Source organism: Panthera tigris, chromosome A3 (genome assembly GCF_018350195.1).
Source record: "Panthera tigris isolate Pti1 chromosome A3, P.tigris_Pti1_mat1.1, whole genome shotgun sequence".
NCBI lineage: Eukaryota > Metazoa > Chordata > Mammalia > Carnivora > Felidae > Panthera > Panthera tigris.
The window spans coordinates 41,546,225-41,569,112 of NC_056662.1; the positions used below are offsets into that span (position 1 = coordinate 41,546,225).

The window sequence follows — 22,888 nt, forward strand, 5'->3', positions numbered from 1 at the left end:
TTAAGCGTCCAACCTTGGGTTTCAGCTCAGGTGATGATCTCACAGCTTTACGGGTTCACACCCCACGTTGGGCTCTGCGCTGACAACATGGAGCCTGCTTGAGATTTTCTCCCTCTCTTGCTGCCCCTCCCCAATTCGTGCTGTCTCTCTCAAGATAAAAAAATTAAAAAAAAGATTTAAGATGATTCCCGACCTAGATCAAAGACACACGAAACTGCATCTACTATGACCTTGTACTTTCTCAACCATAAGTACTATCTAAAGCCTTTTAATAATGATCTTCAGAAATCAATGTAATTCAAGTGGGGTTTGTTGCTCAACCACGATAGTCATGAATGTTCTGGTTAAGCAAAATACTGTCACCAGAATAAAGTTAGGTTCTTTACCTAGTTTAGTGGGAATGCTCATTGAAAATGTTTTCTAAGATGAGGAAAGAGATATAATTAATTTAAAATGTGCCTAGAATTTTTTGCTACAATTATGGTTATTTCTATCACTTTGCACAAAGAATGTTGACCTGGCTAAAATAACAGCTACTGTTCCCAATAGCTAAAGAGAGATGGGGGGAAGGGGATGTCCAGTGGAGAAGTGGTTATACTCAACAAGCAAGAAGGAAGGAAATGAGGCAAGCTGAACCCCAAAGACCCACCCGATTTAGGCTGGCTCCAGACCACTGCACTGGTATGCCCCAGGTATCTCAGAAGGTCCCCCTCAAGCATTTGTGAGGATCTGGTGACAGAGTGACAGCTCTGTTAGGTGACTAGCGAATCTATGCGTAAACAAAGTGAGGTGAGCTGGAGAAGCCTGGAGGAGCGTCCCGTGGCCAAGGACACCAAACACTGGGGCAGCTCACATAATGACAGGGTCTGAGATGAAGTCATCTGGAAAATAAGTCTAATTAAAAATAATGGGAAGTTTTTTAAAACCATCAGGAAATGCCGCGTAGAACCAGTTTGAAAGACCCAATGAAAATGGCTCCAGTGGGGAAAAAAAAGACAGAAGACTGCAAATGTTGGCGAGGAGGGAGAGCACCTGGGCCTCTCACAGAAGGTGAGGGTATAAATAGTACAACTACTTGGAAAACCTACTTTCAGCATCTGCTAAAGCTGGACATATACCTGCTCTAGGACCCACCAATTCTCCTAGGCATACACCCAACAGAGATATCTTACATTCACCAAAAGACATGTTCGAGAAGGTTCAAAACAGCACTATTTCTAACAGCCCAAACCAGGAAACAACCTAAATTCAGAGGGTAGAGTGAATAAACAAATTGTGACATAGCCACGCTTATGCAATAATTAAAATACAACTATGTGCAAAATTATAGATAGGTCTTACAAACATAATGTTGAAAAGTGAATCCAGTTACCAAATACATACATACACACATACATACATACATACATACATACATTCTGTATGATTCCATACGTATAAAGTTTAAATGAAGGATAAACAAAGCTATGCTCCTAGAAGTAAAGCTAGACATCTCCTTGGACGGAGCGCTGACTGGAAGGGGGCATGGCAGGGACTTGGAGGCGCTGACAACATTGCCTCTTCACCTGATTGCAGGTTATGTCAGTTTGGTCTGTGAAAATCCATCAAGCAGCAAACTTATGATTTGTGTGACATTATATATGTATGTGATGCATCAATGCCCACACTAAGACAGGCCACAAGGGTACGTTCAAAAAAGAAGAGTAGTCCCCACCTACCTCCCCAAAACATCCAGAAGCAAGGGACTAAAAGCAAGCCCTTGCTGAAGACCCCTGAAGAAAGAGAAACAGGAAAGGATTCCCACACCCAAGAGGCGAGGCCCACAGGGATAATGACATGCAGCCTCCTGAGAAAGAACCTAAGTCCTTGTCGAATAAAAGGAAAGCTTAGAGCTCATCTAGACCAGACCGTGCCATTTATGGCAGAAAAACATGAGACCAAGAGAAAGGGGGTATATTTGGTTCAAGTCACCCAATTAGTGAGGGGCAAATCCAAGTACCAAAACCAGGTCACCTCAGTTAGTAAGACTTAAATAATTATCAAATAGTCAAAATATTTCAAAAGTCTGAATTATGGGACCACCCAGAATGGGAAAGAACCCCAGAGAGGATAAGGCCTTTGTCCATTTCATTCACATGAGAGTCACAGCGAAGAGGCGATGGGATGCACACACCCACAGAAAGGGGACCTCAGAGGGAGGAAGAGAGTAAGAGTAGGGTCTTAGAGGAACCTGGAGCGCAGCGCCCAAAGAGGAACTACGCCAAATCACCACTTGACCACTATGTTGCTTTTCTTCATATGCAGCACTCAAAATGACAGTACACTTGACCCTTGAACAACACAGGCTTAAACTGTGTGTCTCCACTTGTATACAGACGGTTTCCAATAAATACAGTACAATACTGTAAAAGTAGCCTCTTTCCTTATTTTTAATAACATTTTCTTTTCTCTAGCCTGCTTCATTGTAAAAATACATTCTATAATACATAAAACAGACAAAACACGTGCTAATCAACTGTTCATTTAATCGGTAAGGCTTCCAGTCAACAGTTGGCTATGAGTAGTTAAGTTTTGGGGAAGTCAAACTTCATGCACACTTCTGGCTGTGCAGGCACCCCAATGCCTACATTGTTCAACAGGGCAACTATCACACGTCAGGATGAAAAAATACCGGTACCCAGGGAAATAACCGTGACTCTCTGCTTAAGAAAAAGACTGACTAGTCTTACCCATGGTGCCTGGGTAGCTCAGTCAGTTGAGCGTCCAACTTCGGCTCAGGCCGTGATCTTGAGATTCGTGGGTTCGAGCCCCGCATCGGGCTCCGTGCTGACAGCTCAGAGCCTGGAGCCCCCTTCAGACTCTGTGTCTCCCTCTCTCTCTGCCCCTCCCTGGCTCACACTCTCTCAAAAATAAGTAAATGTTAAAAAAAAAAAAAAAGAAAGAAAGAAAGAAAAAGACTATAGAAAGGGGCCAAGGCAAAAGAGATGAGTAAGCCCAACCTTGGTGGAAAAAAAAAAACAAAAAAAAACAGAATCATTATTAAAGAAAGAGCATTTCCAAACACAGAAGAAACCCTGAGCCGTTACTGCAGAGAAAGCAAATCTTGTCTTGACATTTACAGAGATAACAGAGCAGCTGGTACTTAAACAGTGGCCATCATCTATTTTGGTTTTTAAAACACTGAAGAACAACCAAACTCAGGGCAAATATGGGGTCACTTTCTAAAACCACTTTTTTCATCAATCTTTATAATATGAAAAAGCACAAAGACCAGGGTTAGGGGAAAGACCAAACAAAAGCCAGTGCATGTGAATATGAAACAAACTGAGGTCAGTTTCAAATGATCAAGAACTGGGCAGTAGAGTCACGAGCCCAGACCTCAAGACAGGGTTCAAATTCAGATCTCCTCCTCCTTAACTGTGTACCCTCTGGGCCTCAGTTTCCTTGTCTGTAAATTGAAAAAATATACATATGGGGCACCTGGGTGGCTCAGTGAGCTAAGCATCCAACTTCAGCTCAGGTCATGATCTCATGGTTTGTGATTTCGGGCCCTGCATTGGACTCTGTGCTAACAGCTCGGAGCCTAGAGCCTGCTTTGGATTCTGTGTCTCCTCCTCTCTCTTACCCTCCCCTACTCATGCTCTCTCTCTCACACAAAAATAAATAATAAACTTAAAAATTTTTTTAAAGAAAACAAATATGCCATCCTCACGAGACTACTGAATGGAACAAATTAATACATATGACATTTGGGGCGCCTGGGTGGCTCAGTCGGTTAAGCGGCCGACTTCGGCTCAGGTCATGATCTCGCGGTCCGTGGGTTCAAGCCCCGCATCGGGCTCTGTGCTGACAGCTCAGAGCCTGGAGCCTGTTTCAGATTCTGTGTCTCCCTCTTTCTCTGACCCTCCCCTGTTCATGCTCTCTCTCTGTCTCAAAAATAAATAAATGTTAAAAAAAAAAAAAAAAAAGTACATATGACATTTAAAACTGTGGCATGCATGTGGCTCCTGAAAAGAGCCTTAAAATGTGGCTAATGCCGTGGGAAAACTGAACTCATCATTTTCATTTAATTTATTGGTTTAAATTCTTAAACTACAACTCAGTTGATTTATTGGAAAACTTTTAAATATGTTTGGAACACAGTTAATATGAGAATCTATTTTTCAACTATAAATTTTATAAAATCAAAATACTGATCAAGTGTATCTTATATAAATTAGCATCTGAATGGAGATACACTGTAAATGTAAAATTCATGCATGTCAAAGACTCATTAACAAAAGAGCATAAAATATTTCAGTAATAATTTTTATATTGATTATATGTCAAAGTGGTAATTTTTATATAGTAGTCTAAATAAGTGTACTGTTAAAATTAATGTAAGCTATATATTTTTATTTCTTTAATGTGGTCATTAGAAAATTTTAAATCTCTACTATGTGGTTTGCATTACATTTCTATTACATATTGGTGACTTAGAATAACACCTAACACATAGTAAATAAAGTGTGCAATAAATATTATCTACTATTACTCTTATTAATATTAAATTGCTGGGTGCAAAGTGATTTGGGGGCAAGGGGAGAGGGCTAAGGTTCCCAAAACAATTAAAATACATCTCTACCTCTGGACCCCACAATCTAGCAAAGGAAAACCAGGCTGTCCACAACAGCTTTCTAGGACACAAATTATTAAATATCTGGCTGTGAAAAAAGAAGACTTACAGGAAAAAAAAAAAAAAATCCACAGAGTGTATTAAAAACCTTTGAAATTCTTTCTACAAAGCTAGAGACATCAGAATTAATTTGTGTTAATCACCCAATTAAACTAAACCCAGATGAAAACAGGAAAAAAAAAAAAAAAACACATTACACAAAGAACCCACATAGACTGAAGGCAAACATCTGCTGTTTGTGGATGAGTGGTTCTGCTCCTGCTGGGTCCAGACCTGATCCGCCAGGACACGGGGTCTGGCCTTGGTCCCTGGGCCTCACCCAGAATGAGAGCCAGCTGGGAGAGGAACAGGGGATGTTTGGGTCAAGGATTCGAAGGTCATAAAGAATGGGCAGACACACGGAAGAGACAGGCAAGTCGGGACCAACTCTTACCAAGATGAGAGCCAGGAAAAGGGGGCCTGGTGAAAGGATGCACCTGACAAAACAGGTTCAAGAATGTTCACAGAAGCACTAGTCCTAATAACCAAAAGGCTGGACATAATCGCACAAACGGAGATAGTCACTGGGAGAATGGATAAAAAGAGTGTGGTAGAGTTGCATAATAAAGAAGAAACTCCTGCTAGACACAGCATGGATGAATCTTACAGGCAACACACTGCAGTAAAGAAGCCAAACACAGAAACCGAACATACCGCATGAATCTGTGCGTATGAAACTCAAGAAGAGGTGACCCTTCCCTGTGTAACAAGCGTCACAACGGGGACGGCCTCTGCAAGAGGGAGGCAGGAAACATCTGGCTGAGGAGGGCAAGAGGGAGCCCCTGGGGAGTAGGAAATTTCTCTATCTTGACCTGGGTGTGGGTTACATGGTGCATACACAGCTCAAAACTGATGAGCTGTCCACTCTAGACGTGCGCTTTTTTACACATGTTCACTGAGTGGCACGCTTCGGATCTGCACACTTTGTGTACACTGAACCTAAATTTAAAAAATAAACACTAATGTTTTTCAAAGTCCTGTGAATAAATCACTCCATTTTATGCAAAGTAATCTATTCAGTTGAAATTTCTTTCCAAATGGCATCGCACAATGGCTCCAAATGCTTGCATGAGTGCCCAGTGTGGGGATCACAAAACACTGCAGGAAGTTATGTGTCCCATTTCTTTCCAGAAGCCCACACCCATGCGATAACACATCAAGATGTGCTCTAAGGGGTGATCTTCCATATGAGTCCCTGCTCTTGTGAGAAGGCACTGGGCACCTGTTCAAAGGAGAGAGTTTAGGGTGCCATCTCCCACAGTTCTCCGTCCTGGAGTCTGAAGAACCCACAAAATGATCTTTGCAAAAGGTCCACAAGGGATTCTGAGTGGAAACCATTTGTACATGGAAAAGCAACTTCTGTGACATGCAGCAAACTGACATTTAAGTTGTTCTGGGTGAGAAACTGGACTTTGCAACTTGAAGAAGTGCTGTAGCAAGTTCTGTTGCTGATCTCAGCCCGATCTGCTAAGAATGCCAGGGTAATCGTCACTGTAACGGCAAGGACAAGAAAGGCTTACGTATAACACATTAATATAGAGTGTACTGGATCCGGAGGAAAATGACCACCTTTAGTGATGCCTGTGTTGTTAGATTCTTTCAAGGGGAAACCACAGCTATTTGAAACTAACTCCTGTCATCTCTGAGACACAGACAGCTTGCTGGGGAAAGCTGGTTCTGGCTGGCAAAGCTGGTGCTATAGAGTGTATTACATGACATATTAGAAACGTATAGCTGTTTCCACCCCCTGCAAGTAACAGAATATCCTGGTAATAAATATCTACATGCCACCTAGCTCCATGTTTCTTTTTCAGTAGAGATGCCCACTTGCTAATTACACTGTCTTACAGATACATACTTCTTAAAACCATCACTTTTGCTAAAAAGAAAAAAACACAAAAACCTTGGGGCTCTGCTGCCTGGAGTTAAGAGAAACTGCTGTCATCCTTAAATAATGCAAAGGCAAAATCAAGCAGGATGCTAAGGAAAAGTAATCTCCTAAAACCTGCTGTTGTGTTACAAATGGAGGGGCAAATCCAGCACACCGCTCATAGTAACTGTTGCTAGGTAGACTGGGCTGGGAAACATCACGCTAAAGGGGTCAATTGGAAATTAAGCTAAATTCAAAACTACATATGAAAAGCTGGAGAGGAGAACACACCCACACCGAGGGTTCATTTGAAATAACGTGATCAATCAAAGGGAGAAGAGGAAAATGCATTTCAACACACGGAATTCACTGTGTGCCATCTTTCAATTCTAAGACCAAAAAGACAGGTTTCTCTCCTATGACATATTCACACCACAGTACAGATACTCAGCGGGCCCTTTCACATAATTTTTCAGCTGAATATAGGACTTCTGAGTCATAAAGAAAGTATTCGAAAACATTTTCTACTAAGAAATAAAAGCATGTTTCAAAAACTTGCACCTCCTGTTCGCAATGAAGATACTTCACACTCCAGTAAGTGACCAGGTTCTATGTCTGTGAAAAACGTGGTGGCATCACTAAGATTCACCCTCTCCCCCCACTACACAGTGCACAGCATCTGTGGCCAATGGTCTTGACCTCACCGCAGCTCCAAAGGTGGGCCCTGGTTCATCTCAACTCATCAGCTCATCTCAACATCATCAACTCAACGCCTTTCCTTGATTTGGACAACCCAAGCCAAGGCCAGTCAGCACACGGTATCTCCTCGGCCCCAACAACTGGTTTAGAAATGCACCAATCTGTACAAAGCTCGGAATTCTGTCAGGCACTCTGAAACCCAGACACTTTGGTACGGTAGGTAGATATAAAAGTAACTGCTGCTCTCGCTTTGCCATTCCAAGAACAGAACACACGAAGATGAAGTCAATACAACAAAAAGGCAAAACCAAGAAGAATCCCAGAGAACCAGAGCCCTGATTAAACCATGCCTAAATCCCATGCTACCTCCACACCATTACTCTTCTCTGAGCTTAAGCAAGTTTGGAATTGGATTTTCTGTTACTTGAAATAAACAAACATAAAATGCTATACCATACAGTATCTTAGAATTAATGCCACATTGGAGCATGAAATTATATACTTTTGAAAGCTTCTATATACATAATTTTTTTTCTGCCCAATTGGCAAGATACACACTACTTACTGGCAACCCAGTTTTATGTAAAAGAGGATGGACTCCCAGAAAACCAAACAAAAAACAGTTAACGTTACTGTAATGCCTACAGCGCTAACTATGTGCTGGATGCCACACTAAAAATCCTACATGTGCTCATCTGTCACTTTATGTGACAGGTACAACTCTTGTCTGCATCTTGTGGTGAGGTTTTGAGAAACAGAGAGGTCAATGGGACCCAGGTCAGAAGGGTGTATAGGCAGAGTTCTCTAGGTGAGGCAGGCAAGAGTCATCTCCTCACTCCACGCCCACCCCCCGCCCCTAGCACACCTTCCTCTCAAACTCACAACTGCTAGAACTCATCCAAGGTGAGTTAGATGTGCTCTGGGGTGACACAAACAATAAACGGATCTGTACCATGAAATGGTCGCTTTTTAAGACTCCCCGCCAATGAAACCAAGTGCCTACACTTTAGCACACCCAGTGAGTTCAGGTGTACATAAAGCATACTTTCATATGACCAGGCAATCTTTTCCTCCCTGACCGTGGCAATAAATATGCAGTAAGAGCCCGTCAACGCACATGCCTCGCTGCAAAAGATCAGAAGGAAAATCCCCTATGTATTCAAAATAATTTATCGCATGGTTCCAACATTTAACAGTGTGCATTTGACATATTTCTGAGCCTTTTGCTCCAGAAACGTTACTCAAAAGTAAGAACCAACATACACTCGCATTGCCTTTATTTATGAGCAGTTCCTTCAGGCTGAAAACTGCGGCAGAAAATATGGGAGCCCTGGCATTATTAACAATATCAGAGCTGGTTCTGTAAATCGCCCGCTTAGCCTCTGACCCCGCCAAGTTCTTCAGGCAACCTCCAGTGCTGTAGTGTTGACAGTGGTCCCCCCAATTCATTATTGAGTCCAAGTTTTAGAGAACAATAACTTTATTACTCTGCCCTTCGTCAAAAAGAAGTTGCAAAGAACAAAACTTTAGAAAAGGGAGAACACACCGTTTGATGGAAATTAACAGCCAGTGTCAACTTTCATGAGAAGTTGACAAATTAACAACTACATACTATGTCAAGTGCAATCACATCATTTTTCTCTTGCTTCAAATCAAGAAAGAGCCAATGAGATAGTATGTGTGAATGCACTAAAAAAGAGAAAGGGCTTTGCACATGGGGCTTTGTAGATGACTTCTGTTCAAACGGACACAAAGTCATCCACATTAGTCTGCAGATTAAAGTGAGGAAACAAAGAAGTTCTTATGACACTCTCTCAATTCATCTATATTGCAACCCCTATCCCAAATCCTCTCTCTTTTCCGTACCGTCCTCTATGGAAAGACAAGAAAACGCACTCATACACAAAAACGCAGCTGCAAATCACTGAGGCTGGTTGGTAAGGCAACGGGTCACAGAGAATAGAGAAAAAGATTCTTGTGGTCAGTTGTTTTGCAAAAATGGAAGAAATCACTGCTCACCCTATACCCATGCCATTGGGTAACTCCCTCACACCTCACCCTGGTTTTCGCCGTATGAGTAGCTCTGGCCAAGGAGACATTATCCAATGAAGTACAAGTGAGGGCTGAAAAATGCTTGGACATTGGGGTTCATCCTCCCTCAAAACCACCATATAAATGAGCCCGAGGATTAGAGACACATGACCAGATCATCCACAGTGGACACCAAGCCAACCACCACCCATGTGAGTGAAGCCATTCTGGACCGTCCTGGGAATCCGCTGAGCCAGCCTGTACCACAAAATCATGGGAAATAGTAAGTCTGTTAAAACCACTAGGCTTAAGGGCAGAATGTTATGCACCAAAAATCTTCAAATGTGTCCTGAAACATTCTCAGAAATGGGAGAACACAGTTAATTGAGTTCAACCGTTATTTGCTGAACACTTCCTATTTTTAAAAAATTAGTACATAAAGCACTAGAATTTATGAGATACAAAAGCTAGTGATCATGTTCCCTGACCTCAAGGAGTTTACCACCTAACAGAAAGAATGGTGGGCATAATTGATTAACTCATTCGTAAACAACTTTTCTAGTAATGTGCCCCATAGGGGCCTTTCTAGCTGTCCATTCAGTGCTCAGACCTGCTCTGAACAGCAAACAAAACCAGAGCTGTACCCTCATGGAGTTTCCACCCTAATGGATGTCAACTTTAAAAAGGCTTTCTATGCCTCTGGGGCTTTTCAAAGCGCTATACAGACAGACATTTTAATGCGCTTAGTATAAGTTATCTTTTTAAGTATATTTAATTAATAAAATACCAGAACTGAAAAAGTAAGACATGTAGTTTACATAATCTGAGACCTCAAATATCAAACAGTCAGAGGAGTGGACTATATTGTTGTGTTAATAAATCTATTTTTAAAGGAGAAGAGAAGAGGACCAGGTTATGGAATGTTTACAAAAGAATGTCCAATTTGGGGGAAAAGCCTTCTAGCACTAGGATGCAATGATCTCTATGAGGGCAGGGATTTTTTTGCTTTGTTCATGAGGTATACCCAGTGCCTCAAACTATGTCTGATACAGAAGATGCTCTCAATAAACATACATTTAATGAATGAGGGAGGGTGAGAGAAGATGGACAGGAATGGATGAATGGACGAATGGGTAGTGGGTAGATGGACAGGAGGGATACAATGAGGGAAGCTGGGGAGGCCACTAGAGGGAGAATATTTTTTAATTCAGTGTAACACTAGCAATTTCTTTATCAACATAGGCAGCAGTCCTATTTTATTAGGATATCGGTATGCCAACAAAAAACAAAAACAAAAAGCTCACCACCTTTTATCCCTTCTTTACCAAAAAGTTTTCAAAAGTTTGAAAATAAAGTTTTTAAAACTCATAAAAAAAATGAAACTCACAAGGCAGTTACTGAGATCGTAAAGGCATGACCTGCACGTGGGCAGCATGAATGAGCAGGTGCTGAGCTGGGCTCACTCTCTTTTCACAATGAAAACCAAAGGGGAAAGAGCACTGACTTCTAAAATTCCCGCTGCAGCCAATCTCTGCTTGAATGGATACTTGAAAATTCAATGTATTATCTTCACGTAGCCAAATGAGCTCTAGAGACAACAGTCTGTATTTTTATATGCTACTACAAACTATAAACAATATGTGAGACTGTCGTAGGTCAGAATTTTGAACCATCAAATGCCCACACAGTTGCTAATAAGGAAGGTGACCCGTGGTTGAAAAGAGCTGTCTCCTCCTTAATCCAAAATCTGGGCAAAATCGATGTCCATAAATAAAATTCTATCCTAGAGCTACTACCCCCAGGTTCAGTTCTTGTACCAAGAAGAGGTCAAGATTAACTGCATCTAAAGGAGGCAAAGGCCACAAAAAGTGTCATCTCTCCCATGATTTCTTTGTAGGTTTTCTGGAAACCAGAGGATTCAGTGCCCTGGGCAGCAGAAATCCAAAGGCCTGCCACATGTCTGCTGAGCAACGGCCCCAGTTATTAGGGCTGTTTCCAAACTCATTACCCTCCCCAGTACACGTTTGCTCCACGAAATGGAAAACAGCAGACAGCCCAGGCAAAAAAAAAAAAATCTTTTATAGGTTGCCATAATCTTCCAGAGACAAAAGTTCAGTTGACTGATTCTATCATAAAACAGAAATAAGTTGGTTTAAAGTAGGCCTATCCATGAAACTTAAGCTCAGAAAATCTTAAACCAAGGATTCTAATTTCATTTTACTCTATTTCTTATTACTCAAAACGTTCTGAAAAAGTAAAACATTTTCTTCCATCAAAGTGTTAGCCAGCCCTGCCATACTCTTGCTCTTCTCTTCCTCAGGGATGGAAAATTAAGACCCAGCACAATTTAAACTTAAATCATTTGCATATGGATCCCACTGTCACATAGATTCAAATATGCTTCATCCTCCAAATTCATTGTTTACTGTGTGTAAGGAACAAAATAAAACAAAACAAAACAAAAAACTCCATGGGGCGCCTGGGAGGCTCAGTTGATAAAGCGGCTGACTCTTGATTTCAGCTCAGGTTGTGATCTCACAGTTGATGGGTTCGAGCCCTGAGTCAGGCTCTGCACTGATGGCATGGAACCTGCTTGGGATTCTCGCTCTCCCTCCCTCTCTGCCCCTCCCCCATTCACTTGTTCTCTCTCTCTCAAAAATAAATAAACATTAAAAAAAAATTTTTTTAAGAAAAAAATCCGTACGATTAATGTCTGGGGTGGGGGTGGGGGTGGGGGTGGGGGGGATAAAAACACAAAAAAACAACTTTCATGGAACTTATATAAGTAGCTCACTTATCAAGGACAAGTCTCTCCAACTAAGCAGCCCGCTTCCTCCCCGACCTACACTTGTGCCAAGCCACAGTCAGACGTTCTGTGCAGGACAATAAAACACAAAAGCAAGTCAGACGCTGAGTAATCGAAGAATATGCTTTCAGTAAGGAGCAGACCCTAGTTTTTTAAAAAATGAGAAGAGTAGCCAAGGCTGGAGGGATGCAAACAGAGAGCCCCCTCGGGGCCGCAGGCCGAACTTCACTATTAGGCTCTGGACAGACCCCGCAGAGTAGCGCTCCCTTCTGCCACACCATCTGTCAGACACTTGAGAGCTCAATGTGCAGTCCAAACTGACTGTGCTTTATCTCGAAGCACAGAACTCAAGGAGTTATTTGGAAGTCAGATAACACCTTTGAGCATTTTTTTTTTCATCCGTTTATAAAACGCTGGAACAGAGAAACCAAAACGGATACAGAGCAGACGCACCAAAGAGGTATGTGAAGGGGTCGGGTGAGGGGGAAGAAAGTGGGAATGGACAAAGCATTCGGGGACTCATTACTTGAAAAAATTCATCAACAATAAAACATACGGGATTTATAAAAAGCCACGCCAAAAGGCCCCCAGGAGGCGCATCAAGTAGCCACTTTATAAACCACTTCAAACAGTAAGCAGTCAGCACAATATGGAAGCTATGCAAAAAGGGAACGATACACCAAGGCCTCAGGAATGCATTGATCCCAAGGCTTGTAGATGCTGGATTTATCACAACAGTAAGTTCCAAGACCCAAGAGAGTTATCACGGTTTAGCACAAATTCAGCCAGGATGAAAAACACACCGGGGCAGTATTCGAAGAGACTAGAAAGATCAAAAAGAGAAGAGTCAACCCAGATTCTCAGGAGCCGGCACAGCACGTCAAGAGACTGAGATGTGGGACTGACTCTGCTATCAGACCAGGTTGAACCATGGAACAGAAGCTGCTTCAGTGCTTACACCCCAGGGGCTTTAAAACAGAGAATTGGTTATTTGGCTGAAGGAGGAGCTGGGAAGCCACTGGGGATGGTAAGGCCACCCAGAAACTGACCCCAGCAGGAACCAGCATCACCCCTGGGCAGGAGGGACACAGGGGCAAGGCCAGGGCTGGGCCATGTGAATGCTACAAGAAGCCTGAGGGGGAGACATCTGCTTTCTCGCTCCAATCTCCAGGGGAGTCCCCCAGGAGCCTGAGAAAGGGTAGCCCCCCCATGACCCAAGACAGGGCCGGAGAAGTAGGGAAAGGGATCCGACGGCAAAAAAGCCCAAGACTGCTCCCCACCTTTCCTCAAACTGTATGGTGCAGACCTGCCACCCAGGCACCTTAGATTCTGACTTAGCTCATCTGCAGTGGAGCCTGAGGGCCAGCGATGCAGATGGTGCTGGTCCAGGAGCCCCAGTCTGGCGAATATCTAACTGATTCAAATGAAGGGCTGGACCATAATCCAAAGGAACACAGCCACATTCCTTCTAAGGATAAAAACACATCCTCATGTATAAGCTTTTCAAAGAAGAACAAGGAACATAAGGCACAGGTAGGAATAAGACCAGTGCCTGCACAACACTCCGTGTTACTTCTTCCCCCAGACCATCAGATTTGTATGCTTCAAGGTTATGGCTGAATTGGGTCCCCCTAAAATTCAGCTACTGAAGTCCTCATCCGCAGTACCTCAGAACATAACTGTATTTGGAGACGGGGCCTTTATGTAATGACACTAAAATGAAGCAGTTAGAGTGTAATATGACTGACATCCTCGTAAAAAGAGAAGACTGGGACACACACAGTATGAGCAGCCGTACAGGCAGGCACACTGAGAAAAGACCACATGAGGACACACGCCAAGGAGAGAGGCCTCGGGAGGAACCAGCCCTGCCGTCACCTTCATCCTGGACTTGAGGCCTCCAGAGCTGTGAGCAGATAAAGTTCTGCTGTTTAAGCCCCCTGGTCTGTGATATTTCATATGACAGCCTAGAGAGTTAATATAAAAGTCTTGGTTTGGGTTTTTGCTTCTTGATACCATAATGAGGTTAAGTTTTCGCTGCTTGCCTGCCCAGTGAGAGGCAGAGTTCCAGAAGCTGGCTTACAGAATAATTTTTACAGAATAATATTACAGAATAATAGGACAGTCCTAACCCAGACGCTGCTCCTATTTAGGGGGAGAAACCAAGGCCACCAACCTCAGATGATGATGGATGCTGTGACAGAGGCAAAGCCAAATGCTCTAAAGGCCCAAGGAGAACAAAATCATTCCAACTGGGAGGTGGGGTGGAAGTGAGAGCAGGGACAGAGCTTCCACAGGGATTCTGATGGGTCCAGAAAGTGGAAACATCTGGAATGCTGGAGCAACACAGGCAAAGGCCAAGAGTCACCAAGAGACCCGATGCGCAGGTGTGCGGGGACCAGCAAGACGTCTGGCAGGGCAGGTGCGATGGCGGGGGCCCAGGGGCAGGGAGAACTGTCAAAGTAAACAGAGAACTGAGGAGCTCACTGCCTCTGGGAGCCTGGACTCTAATTTGCAGAAAATGAAGATTAATGAAATAAGGAAGGCAGGTTAAGGGCAAGGGAGTGGATATACAGAGCCCATTGTGAAGGATAGTAAAACTCTCATTACCTAACTGCCTAAGAACAGCCTCCTCAAGATTAACATACTTTCTACCTTCATTAGCCACTTCCAAAAGAACTCTTAGAACTTTATTATCTCTTCCCCTATTAACCTGGATCTAGGGAACAGGTTGCCATCCACCATGATATCCAAGCTAGGAACCAGGGTATGTGATGGTTGTGGGTAAGTGTCACGACCCAGTGAGTCAGAAAGAGAACTGAAGCCTGAGATCCAAGTTCTGCAGATCGAAGCCTGAGGCTCCGTCACTGCCACCGCGGTGCCACCAGCCTGGCTGCAAACAGCTGTCACCCTTTGTCAGAGCATGAATCTGGCCAGCAGCCTTCTGCTCTCCCTCCACCCCCACTCAGGAGGACCTTGGATCCCTCATCCAGAGCAAGGGAAGCCACAGGCCAAATGAAAAGAAAGGAACAAAGTTACTCCTTGGCTTGTGAGCATCCAGGATCCCAGCCTCTAGTGATTTCCAGGGAAATTAAGGAACTTCCAAGCATAATTCACATGAATCTGACTTTAAGAGACCTTTGCCTTGTACACTGACTGAGAGTCCCACCCCTGCAGGAGAGGGGGCTCTCATTTACTCCCAGAGCACCTCCACGTGGCGTATACTGATGAACTAATCTCGGGTCTCATCACTGACCGAGGAGATGCAAGCATACAGCACCGGCATCTCAACGCCGACAAAAACCAATGTGACGCCTGATGAGATGGGTTATGCCCCTCTCCTTAGTCCTCTCTTCAAGCAATAGCCATGTGGCTCCTCTGAAACGACTCGTCTATAAACTGGGACAAGAAAAAGAAACGAGGCAGACAGGCATGGCACCAACAAACACTGAATCAGCCCTGGTCTCTCCCTTTATCCCCTGGATGTTATAACTCTCATCTGTCTGTTCCCCAAAGGACTCTCCTTGGATGTTCAGTATTGGGGTTTGGAAAGGATGATAACAGGGAAACTGGCAGAGTCAACAGTTGGGTCTTGACATTGAACATAATCCTGGGAACCTACTGGTTCACTGGGCCTGTCTCTACAAAATGTGCAAATTCAGTATAAGAGCAAGTTCCCACAGTTCAGCACAGGCATGTGCAGACTGAACTACTTATCTGAAAGCACGTTTGCATTTACACCCTGGCACCGCCTTATTGTGAGTAAAATATCCTTCTTTCCCCTTTGCTTTTTAGTTCAGTCAAGTGACTTGCTTTGGTCAATGTGATGCTAGCGAGCACGGCACAAGCAGAAGCCTGAAACACACCTGCACGACTCGGCATGCCTGCCTATACCTTGGCCAAGACCATGAGAAGAGCACGCCCCAGAAAACTAGCCGGTCCAAGAGGATGAGGGACATGTGGGGCAGACCCGGAACCCACCCACAGCCTGGAGCCAAGCCCAGCCAACTCCCAGCCAACCCCCAGCCAACCTGCACACGCATGAGAGAAAACGTGGTTTTACGCCACTGGGTTGGGGTGGGTTCTCTGCAGCATTATTAGAGCAATAGCTGATAAAGAACGGTCCGACAACAGAAATAGGAGAAAGGATTACACAGATTACCGCACAGATACAAACTCATCGAATAACACTCATTTTCCTCATCAATTTCCAAAGAATGCTTTCAAAAACAGCGTTTGAGTAGCCGCCTTCTTTCCTTCACCTCAGCCCTCAGGCACCGTCTTCCAATAAGAGAGGAAGACCGCCCCTAAAACAGCAAATATAAGCAGAAAATGACTACAGATTTAAAACACAAATACCAGCAGAGAAATCTAAAATGGGCTTGCAAGAGCGAGAGACAGGAAAAATTTGAAATATCATTAGCCTTTCTCATAATCTTTGACACCTAGCACACAACACATTTCCATTCTTCTCATCTGAATAGTTATAAAAAAATAAAAATAAAGATTTATGAATAATAGAATTGGAATTGGAGGAGAACTTAGCCTCAGGGCCCCAAAATCACCTCCAATTCCAATTCTATTAGAGCTGATGCAGCTACAGGATGAAAACTACCCATGTCTTGGGGGTGCTTGCTCCACACCTGACTATGGTACTTGCAAATGCAAGTGAGGCCTTTTGCTTAGTTTCCTGAACAAAAATCTATTGACATGGGAAATGCTGAAGAAGTACTTCAAAATAATATGACACTATCATCAGAATCAGGAGGCTCCCCTCCAGAAACCCTTACCTTCTGTAACGGGAAACATCATCTCTCAGACCATCACAACCCACCCCCACTGAGAAGCACAGCTCAACCTCCCACCTTGTGAGAAAGTCTTTTTAAGCCTCAAAGCAGGCCAAGCTGCCTAAATGGCATGTGGAGAACTTTACAGCATATGCTGCTGACCTCTTTCAGAGCTGTCAGGCACAGAACTACATGGCTGACCCAGGCCTTCAAGAGTTTGCCCCCATGAAACGGTTAAGTGGGTGCCCCATTTTTCATATATAGGGTAGGGTTCTGCCAAGACATGCAGCTAAACCTGATCTCTCCAGCCTCACCTACGGTACAGGACATTTCACTCTTTCCAGAATACTTTGTCTGAATAGGCCTCAAAAACAAACCCAGGATTCAGTGGTCTCTGAATCCCCCTCCCTCACGTGTGAAGTCAGACACTATCAAAGCTTATATTCCGGTCCGAACCTCAAATGTCGTTGAGGTATTGACCCTCAATAGAAGACTCAGGTTTTCTGCCAACTCGGCAAAAGCCGGAAACACGAAGAAGCGTGTATTTTGAAGCACAGAAAATGAAAATTGGAGGCCACTGGTGACATCCTTTCACAATTAGCATCGCCAAACATGCAGACCATCTCTGTCTAGCCCTTGAGACACACACAAAAAAATTCCAATAGGAAATTACTAATTTCGTAATCTGAAATCTAGCCATGCTATGCACACACATTCTACAATACTGACACAAGACTTTTTTATCCCCCCCCCCCATTTAACCTATCACTTTTACATTGGGTTTAACAAAAGCAGGAAAGCAAAGTGGATGCCCTTGAATACTAAGTGGAGTTTAATATGTGCTGAATCAAAAATGGAAAAACTCCAGCAAGTAAAAATAAACACCTTACATATCAGCAACCCCTCTGCATGTGAAAATACACACCTTTAATGTCTCATAGCTCTATTTCCTATTTCCATTTCTTCAAAATTAAACCAGAACCCAAATCCCCCAAAAGTCATTGGTCTTACCTTAAGCAAAGCATGTAGTAGCCATATATGAGGTAGAAGGCAAAAAAAAAGTTTTATCTATTTAAGCCAAGATAGTAAGATTAAGGCACCATATTATAGTCCTTACTTTCAAAATATTTTGGGTTTCATTCCACTTATTTGTCCATTCCTTGGTCAATTCTTGAACCTAAAAGGAAAAGTACACATGTGTGATTGCTTCATTATCCATTATTGTGGTTTTCTTCTAGAAAGTTTCTAAACTCTTATAGCTTATGGAAGGATGTACGATATATATCTTTAATTACATAGTAATTCTGATCCCTGAAAGAACTATCACCGAATATACATCAAATAAGCTGATCTCATTCTACAACCTACATTGTAGCAAACGAAAGAACAGGAAAAAAAAATTGTCAAGTTGCCTAGAGTTTTACAACAGTCTTTTTCATGGTATACTTAAGTAAAAGCTGCTTCCTTGGATATTAACTAAAAATTACAAGTTCAAGAATGGGAATGTCCCATTAAGTGGGTTAATTTTTCCCGATTATACACTAGGTCCTAAAAAAATAGTGATTTGCTTTTCTTTCTAATTAGATGGGGTGATTAAATCACCTTGGATGCTGCAGTTTTCTTTAAGAGATAATCTGCTGCTTTAGCTAATTAATAGGACTTATAAATCTCATTCTATCTTAAAAAAGAAAAAAGGTAGCTCTTTAACTCTTTTAGTAAAAGCAAAAATCTTTTGATAAAAATCAGCTTCTTTCCAGTCTGCTGTAACCTAGGGGAGAAAATATCCCCCCAATTGTTGAACACAGCACAGTTGGAAACCGCTCCTCAAATCTAATAAAAATATTTTGCTAGTTCCATGAAACTTTGTAAATGGTCCTAGTAAGTAATTCATTAAGAAGCAAACAGTGATATTAGATTGAGAGGTAGGAAAAAAAAAAAAAATGTGTCCTGTAAAAAGGAATATCCCTGAAGCTAAAACAGAGTGACTCCCCCCAGGGACGGGGTAGGATTGGACAGACAGATGACACTCGTCCTTTCAAAGCCTTCCTCCTCCCCTACTTTAGCAGTTCTGCCACTTCTCCACTCCCATCCCATCTGAACGTACCGCTCTTGCAGCTGAGACATTAGCTTATTTAACCAGGCCGAAGTGCATGCCGGGAATACACCTGCTTGCACTCTCACTGCCAACAGCAAGACACCCCCCACACGCCACTGAGTATATAGCAACTGGAGGAGGTGCTCATGTCAGACACCTCCCCGACAGAAAGCCTTTGTTACTGACAAGTGGGGAAACTGAAGGGACGGCTTACCGGAGAGGAAAACCAAACCACACCTAACCCACCTATACTCAATTGTTCGGCAGTCGTTCATTTTACTCCATTTACCCCAAATAGGGCTGACTAAGTTAAAAGAATACCGCTTCATTTTCACTAGCTATTAAAATCAAAATCAATCATCTTCTTGGTTAAAACCAAATAAATGAAAGAAACAGGACTGACCCTCTCTAGTTTTGCTTTTTGTGTTTTTTTAACGGTTTGCAAAGACTGTCCTGAGCTGTCTGGAACTGCACATTCACTCCAGTCTTTCGTCTCATCCCTTGAGTGATGGCAACTTCAGGCTCTAATGATGGCAGTTAAAGCCACCTGGCTATCAGGGTGTGTTTTGGAAAAGCTTTCGGAGAGGCAATGTTCCGAGAGGGAATGTTCTGCCTTTTCTCCCTACGGAAGAAGGAAGGACTGGTATATTGAATTTACCAGTTTATAATCATCGGTTCACAGATTCTCACTGGCAATTTATCGGACAAACACGGCATTCAATAATAAATGCTTCTGCATTTCACCAACAGGTGTGTTCTTCCTGAAGAAATGACAAGCCAATCAATCCTTTTCCAATTCAATCAAATAATTCTAGCTTTAAACAAATTGTTAAGTATGCCTTGGGTTTATTTTACTATGGATTTTAAAGCAAATAATCTTCATTTACAAAATAGACCAATGTGTGATACCACCTCTAGCAAATGACCAGGTGATAAGATTTATAGCTAAACAGACAGCAAACGATTGTAAAAGGTCAGCAGAAAACTAGATTAAAACTTAGAAATTGTTATGAACGAGATACGTAGTCATTTCTGTCACAGCATGTGTAATGCATTCAAATTAAGATGTTTATTGCTTTCTATTAACTTGCTAGGTATTCCTGAAAACTATTATTAAGAAACAATATAAGACTATATCCATTTCAAAGCACTCAAAATTAGAATTTGAAGCACTAAAATACAAAATTTCATCAGAAAAAATAGGGAGTAAGAAACTAATGTTTTTACTCATGCTATTATCAGCAAATTCATCAGCATAATTACCCAGGGAAGTGTCAACAAGTTCCTAACTACAAGCCAATTTATATTTTCAGTATTGTGTACTCTTCAAAGAGCTTTACCAATAGAATCCAATTTTCTTTCTCAATCTGCTGTAACCATTCAGCACAGTGAACAAAAATCCAACCCAAAAAATGTTCTCAGTGCCTGTTTTTCTTTCACAGACGACTCTTTTTTTAAAAAACAAAAATAGCACAGAACCAGGTCAGCCATGAAACTGGCTTTCAGAAAGAGCCAGCATACCAGCACTCAACGTCAGCCCACGACATCTCCAGAGCCACTCTCTTTCTGGTCACTCACTGCCACTCCCTCTCCCTGCTTCAGCTGTCCCTAGCTTAAGGGAAACTAAGCATCCACATGGAGTATTCAGAGATTCCCCCAGTGCTGCACTTCCCACTGGAAACAAAGTAAAAGGATGACAAAAAGACTAAACGGTGGTCATTCTTCAGCTACGGTTAAGCTGTGGGGACCACCGCTGTCTCATAAATGTTGAACATGGCCTCCCTCGACTCGGGGCTCCTGTGTGCTCTGAAGTACCGAGCAGCCTCCCGGCCTGCATGTGAATTTCAGTTGCAGTAACCATCATGTACCAGACAAATCCCATTTAATAAGTCACAGAGGACACGATGAGATACACCAAGAGTCAACCATCGTGCTTCTTTAAAAATGGGGTGAGGCAGAGGGAGGGTTCAGTGAAATGAAGAAGGAAAATGAGTTTAAACAGCAAGTATTAAAAAGCGTGCACTTAAAATAACAGTGAAAAGATTTTTAAAGAATAACGAGTCAGGTATCACTTACTCTTGCTTCATTCTGCTGAAGTTTTTCCTCCATACTTAAGGCTGTGGGGGAGTCTAGGAGGGCAATCTACAATTTAAGCCATAAAAGAGAAAAGTAATTAGTAAACAGCAATAATCTACAGGAAGGATTTGTCCATGATTAATAAATTATCAAAAAGAGCCAAATAACTATTAAGCAAAGGTGAAAAGTACTGTCCCACAACCACCCCAAAAGTGTCAGTCATCACTGAGTCTTTAATCAATGGGGTACATATCTCGTAATATTCAAAACCATAGCATCCTAGCAAACCCACATTTGCAATACAAATCAGTAAAGCAAAGGAAAAAGACAAACATGTTACATACTGACATTTTACCAAAATCAAACACGGTCTAAATCCCTAAATCTGAAAGAATTCATCTGTTCTGAATACGCACAATGTACAAAATTCAAAAAGAAGCATAAGTCTTGCTCAATCACAGCCTTCTGAGAATTATACATGTTGATACATCCAAATGAAATTTAGCTTCACTGCTGGATTATACTCCATGTGTGGTATGGCTAGCCCTTTCTTTATGTGCGTTGCAAAGGTATAAAGAGTGACACGCGAATGACAAACACCAAAATCTGGTTAGAACGGGGACAAGACACAGAAGGGGAAGCACAGGGAGCCAGGTGGGGCACAGAGGGGCTCTGACTGTATTTGGAACTCATAACCTGAGAGGTAGGGACATAGTGCTCCCTAGGATGTCATCAGAAATAAAAGAAAGGGGTCATATAAAAGGCACAGCATGTGGAGGGGGCGGGGGTGTGAGGACTTCGGGGTGGCTCAGTTGGTTAAACATCCCACTGTGGCTCAGGTCATGATCTCGCAGTTCGTGAGTTCGAGCCCCGCATCAGGCTCTGGGCTGACAGCCTGGAGCCTGGAGCCTGGAGCCTGCTTCAGATTCTGTGTCTCCCTCTCTCTCTCTCTCTGCCCATCTCCCACTTGTGCTCTGGCTCTCTCTCAAAAATAAATAAACATTAAAAAAAAACTTTCAAAGATACAGCAGAGGGGATATAGTCAATGATATTTTAATAGCATTGTGTGGTGACAGATGGTAGCTACACTTGTGAGCAGAACATCACAAGATGTTCAATCACTATGCTGTACACCTGAAACTGTGCATCAGCTATACTCAAGTAAAAAAATTTAAAAAACAAAAAACAGAGAGGGTCTTCCTCCCTCCCCATCCACAGGCAACCACTTTTTCCCAGTATGCTGTGTAAACCTGAAGTCATTCTGGTCATATGCACGCATATTTTTGTTGTTTTTTAAACAGCACAAACACTAGCAGAACACTATTCTGAATACTGCCATTTTCTCTCAACAATATATTCTGGAGAAAATTCAGTACAAATAAAACCACTTCGTTCTTTTTAACAATTCCAATTCACCATACAGTATTCCATATATGTATACATATATATATATACATATATGTAGACAATATTTGAATATTCAAATCATATATCCATATGTATGAATATTCCATAATTTATGTCAGCACTTTCCCAGTAATGGAAATGCAGGGTTTTTTCCTAATCTTCTGTTTTACCAGCAATGCTGCAAACAGCAATCCTATACCACAGTCTACCATGTACATAGGTGTATCAATAAATTCCTCCAAAGGTATTTGTGAGTCATTTATATGTATGTTTTTTGTTTTAACTGCCAACTTCTCCTCCTCAGAGACTGTAGCATTTTTTTTTCATTATTATTTACATTTCAATTTCTATTCAAATGAATGCAACAGCCATAAGTGGTCTTCGTTGGCTCAGTTAAACTTTC

The 22,888-nt window shown here is 42.4% G+C and overlaps 1 protein-coding gene across 4 annotated transcripts in view; it reads right to left on the reverse strand.

Annotated features, from left to right (window-relative positions):
* Nucleotides 1–22,888, reverse strand: part of KIF16B (kinesin family member 16B) — a 288,455-nt gene that overhangs the window by 201,769 nt on the left and 63,798 nt on the right. For all 4 annotated transcript variants that reach the window (XM_015539589.2, XM_015539588.2, XM_007086799.3 and 1 more), the window contains 2 exons: nucleotides 21,079–21,144; nucleotides 18,025–18,084 (listed from right to left, as the gene is read on the reverse strand). In XM_015539589.2, coding sequence (XP_015395075.2) covers nucleotides 18,025–18,084; nucleotides 21,079–21,144 — 126 coding nt within the window. The remainder of the gene's footprint in view (nucleotides 1–18,024; nucleotides 18,085–21,078; nucleotides 21,145–22,888) is intronic.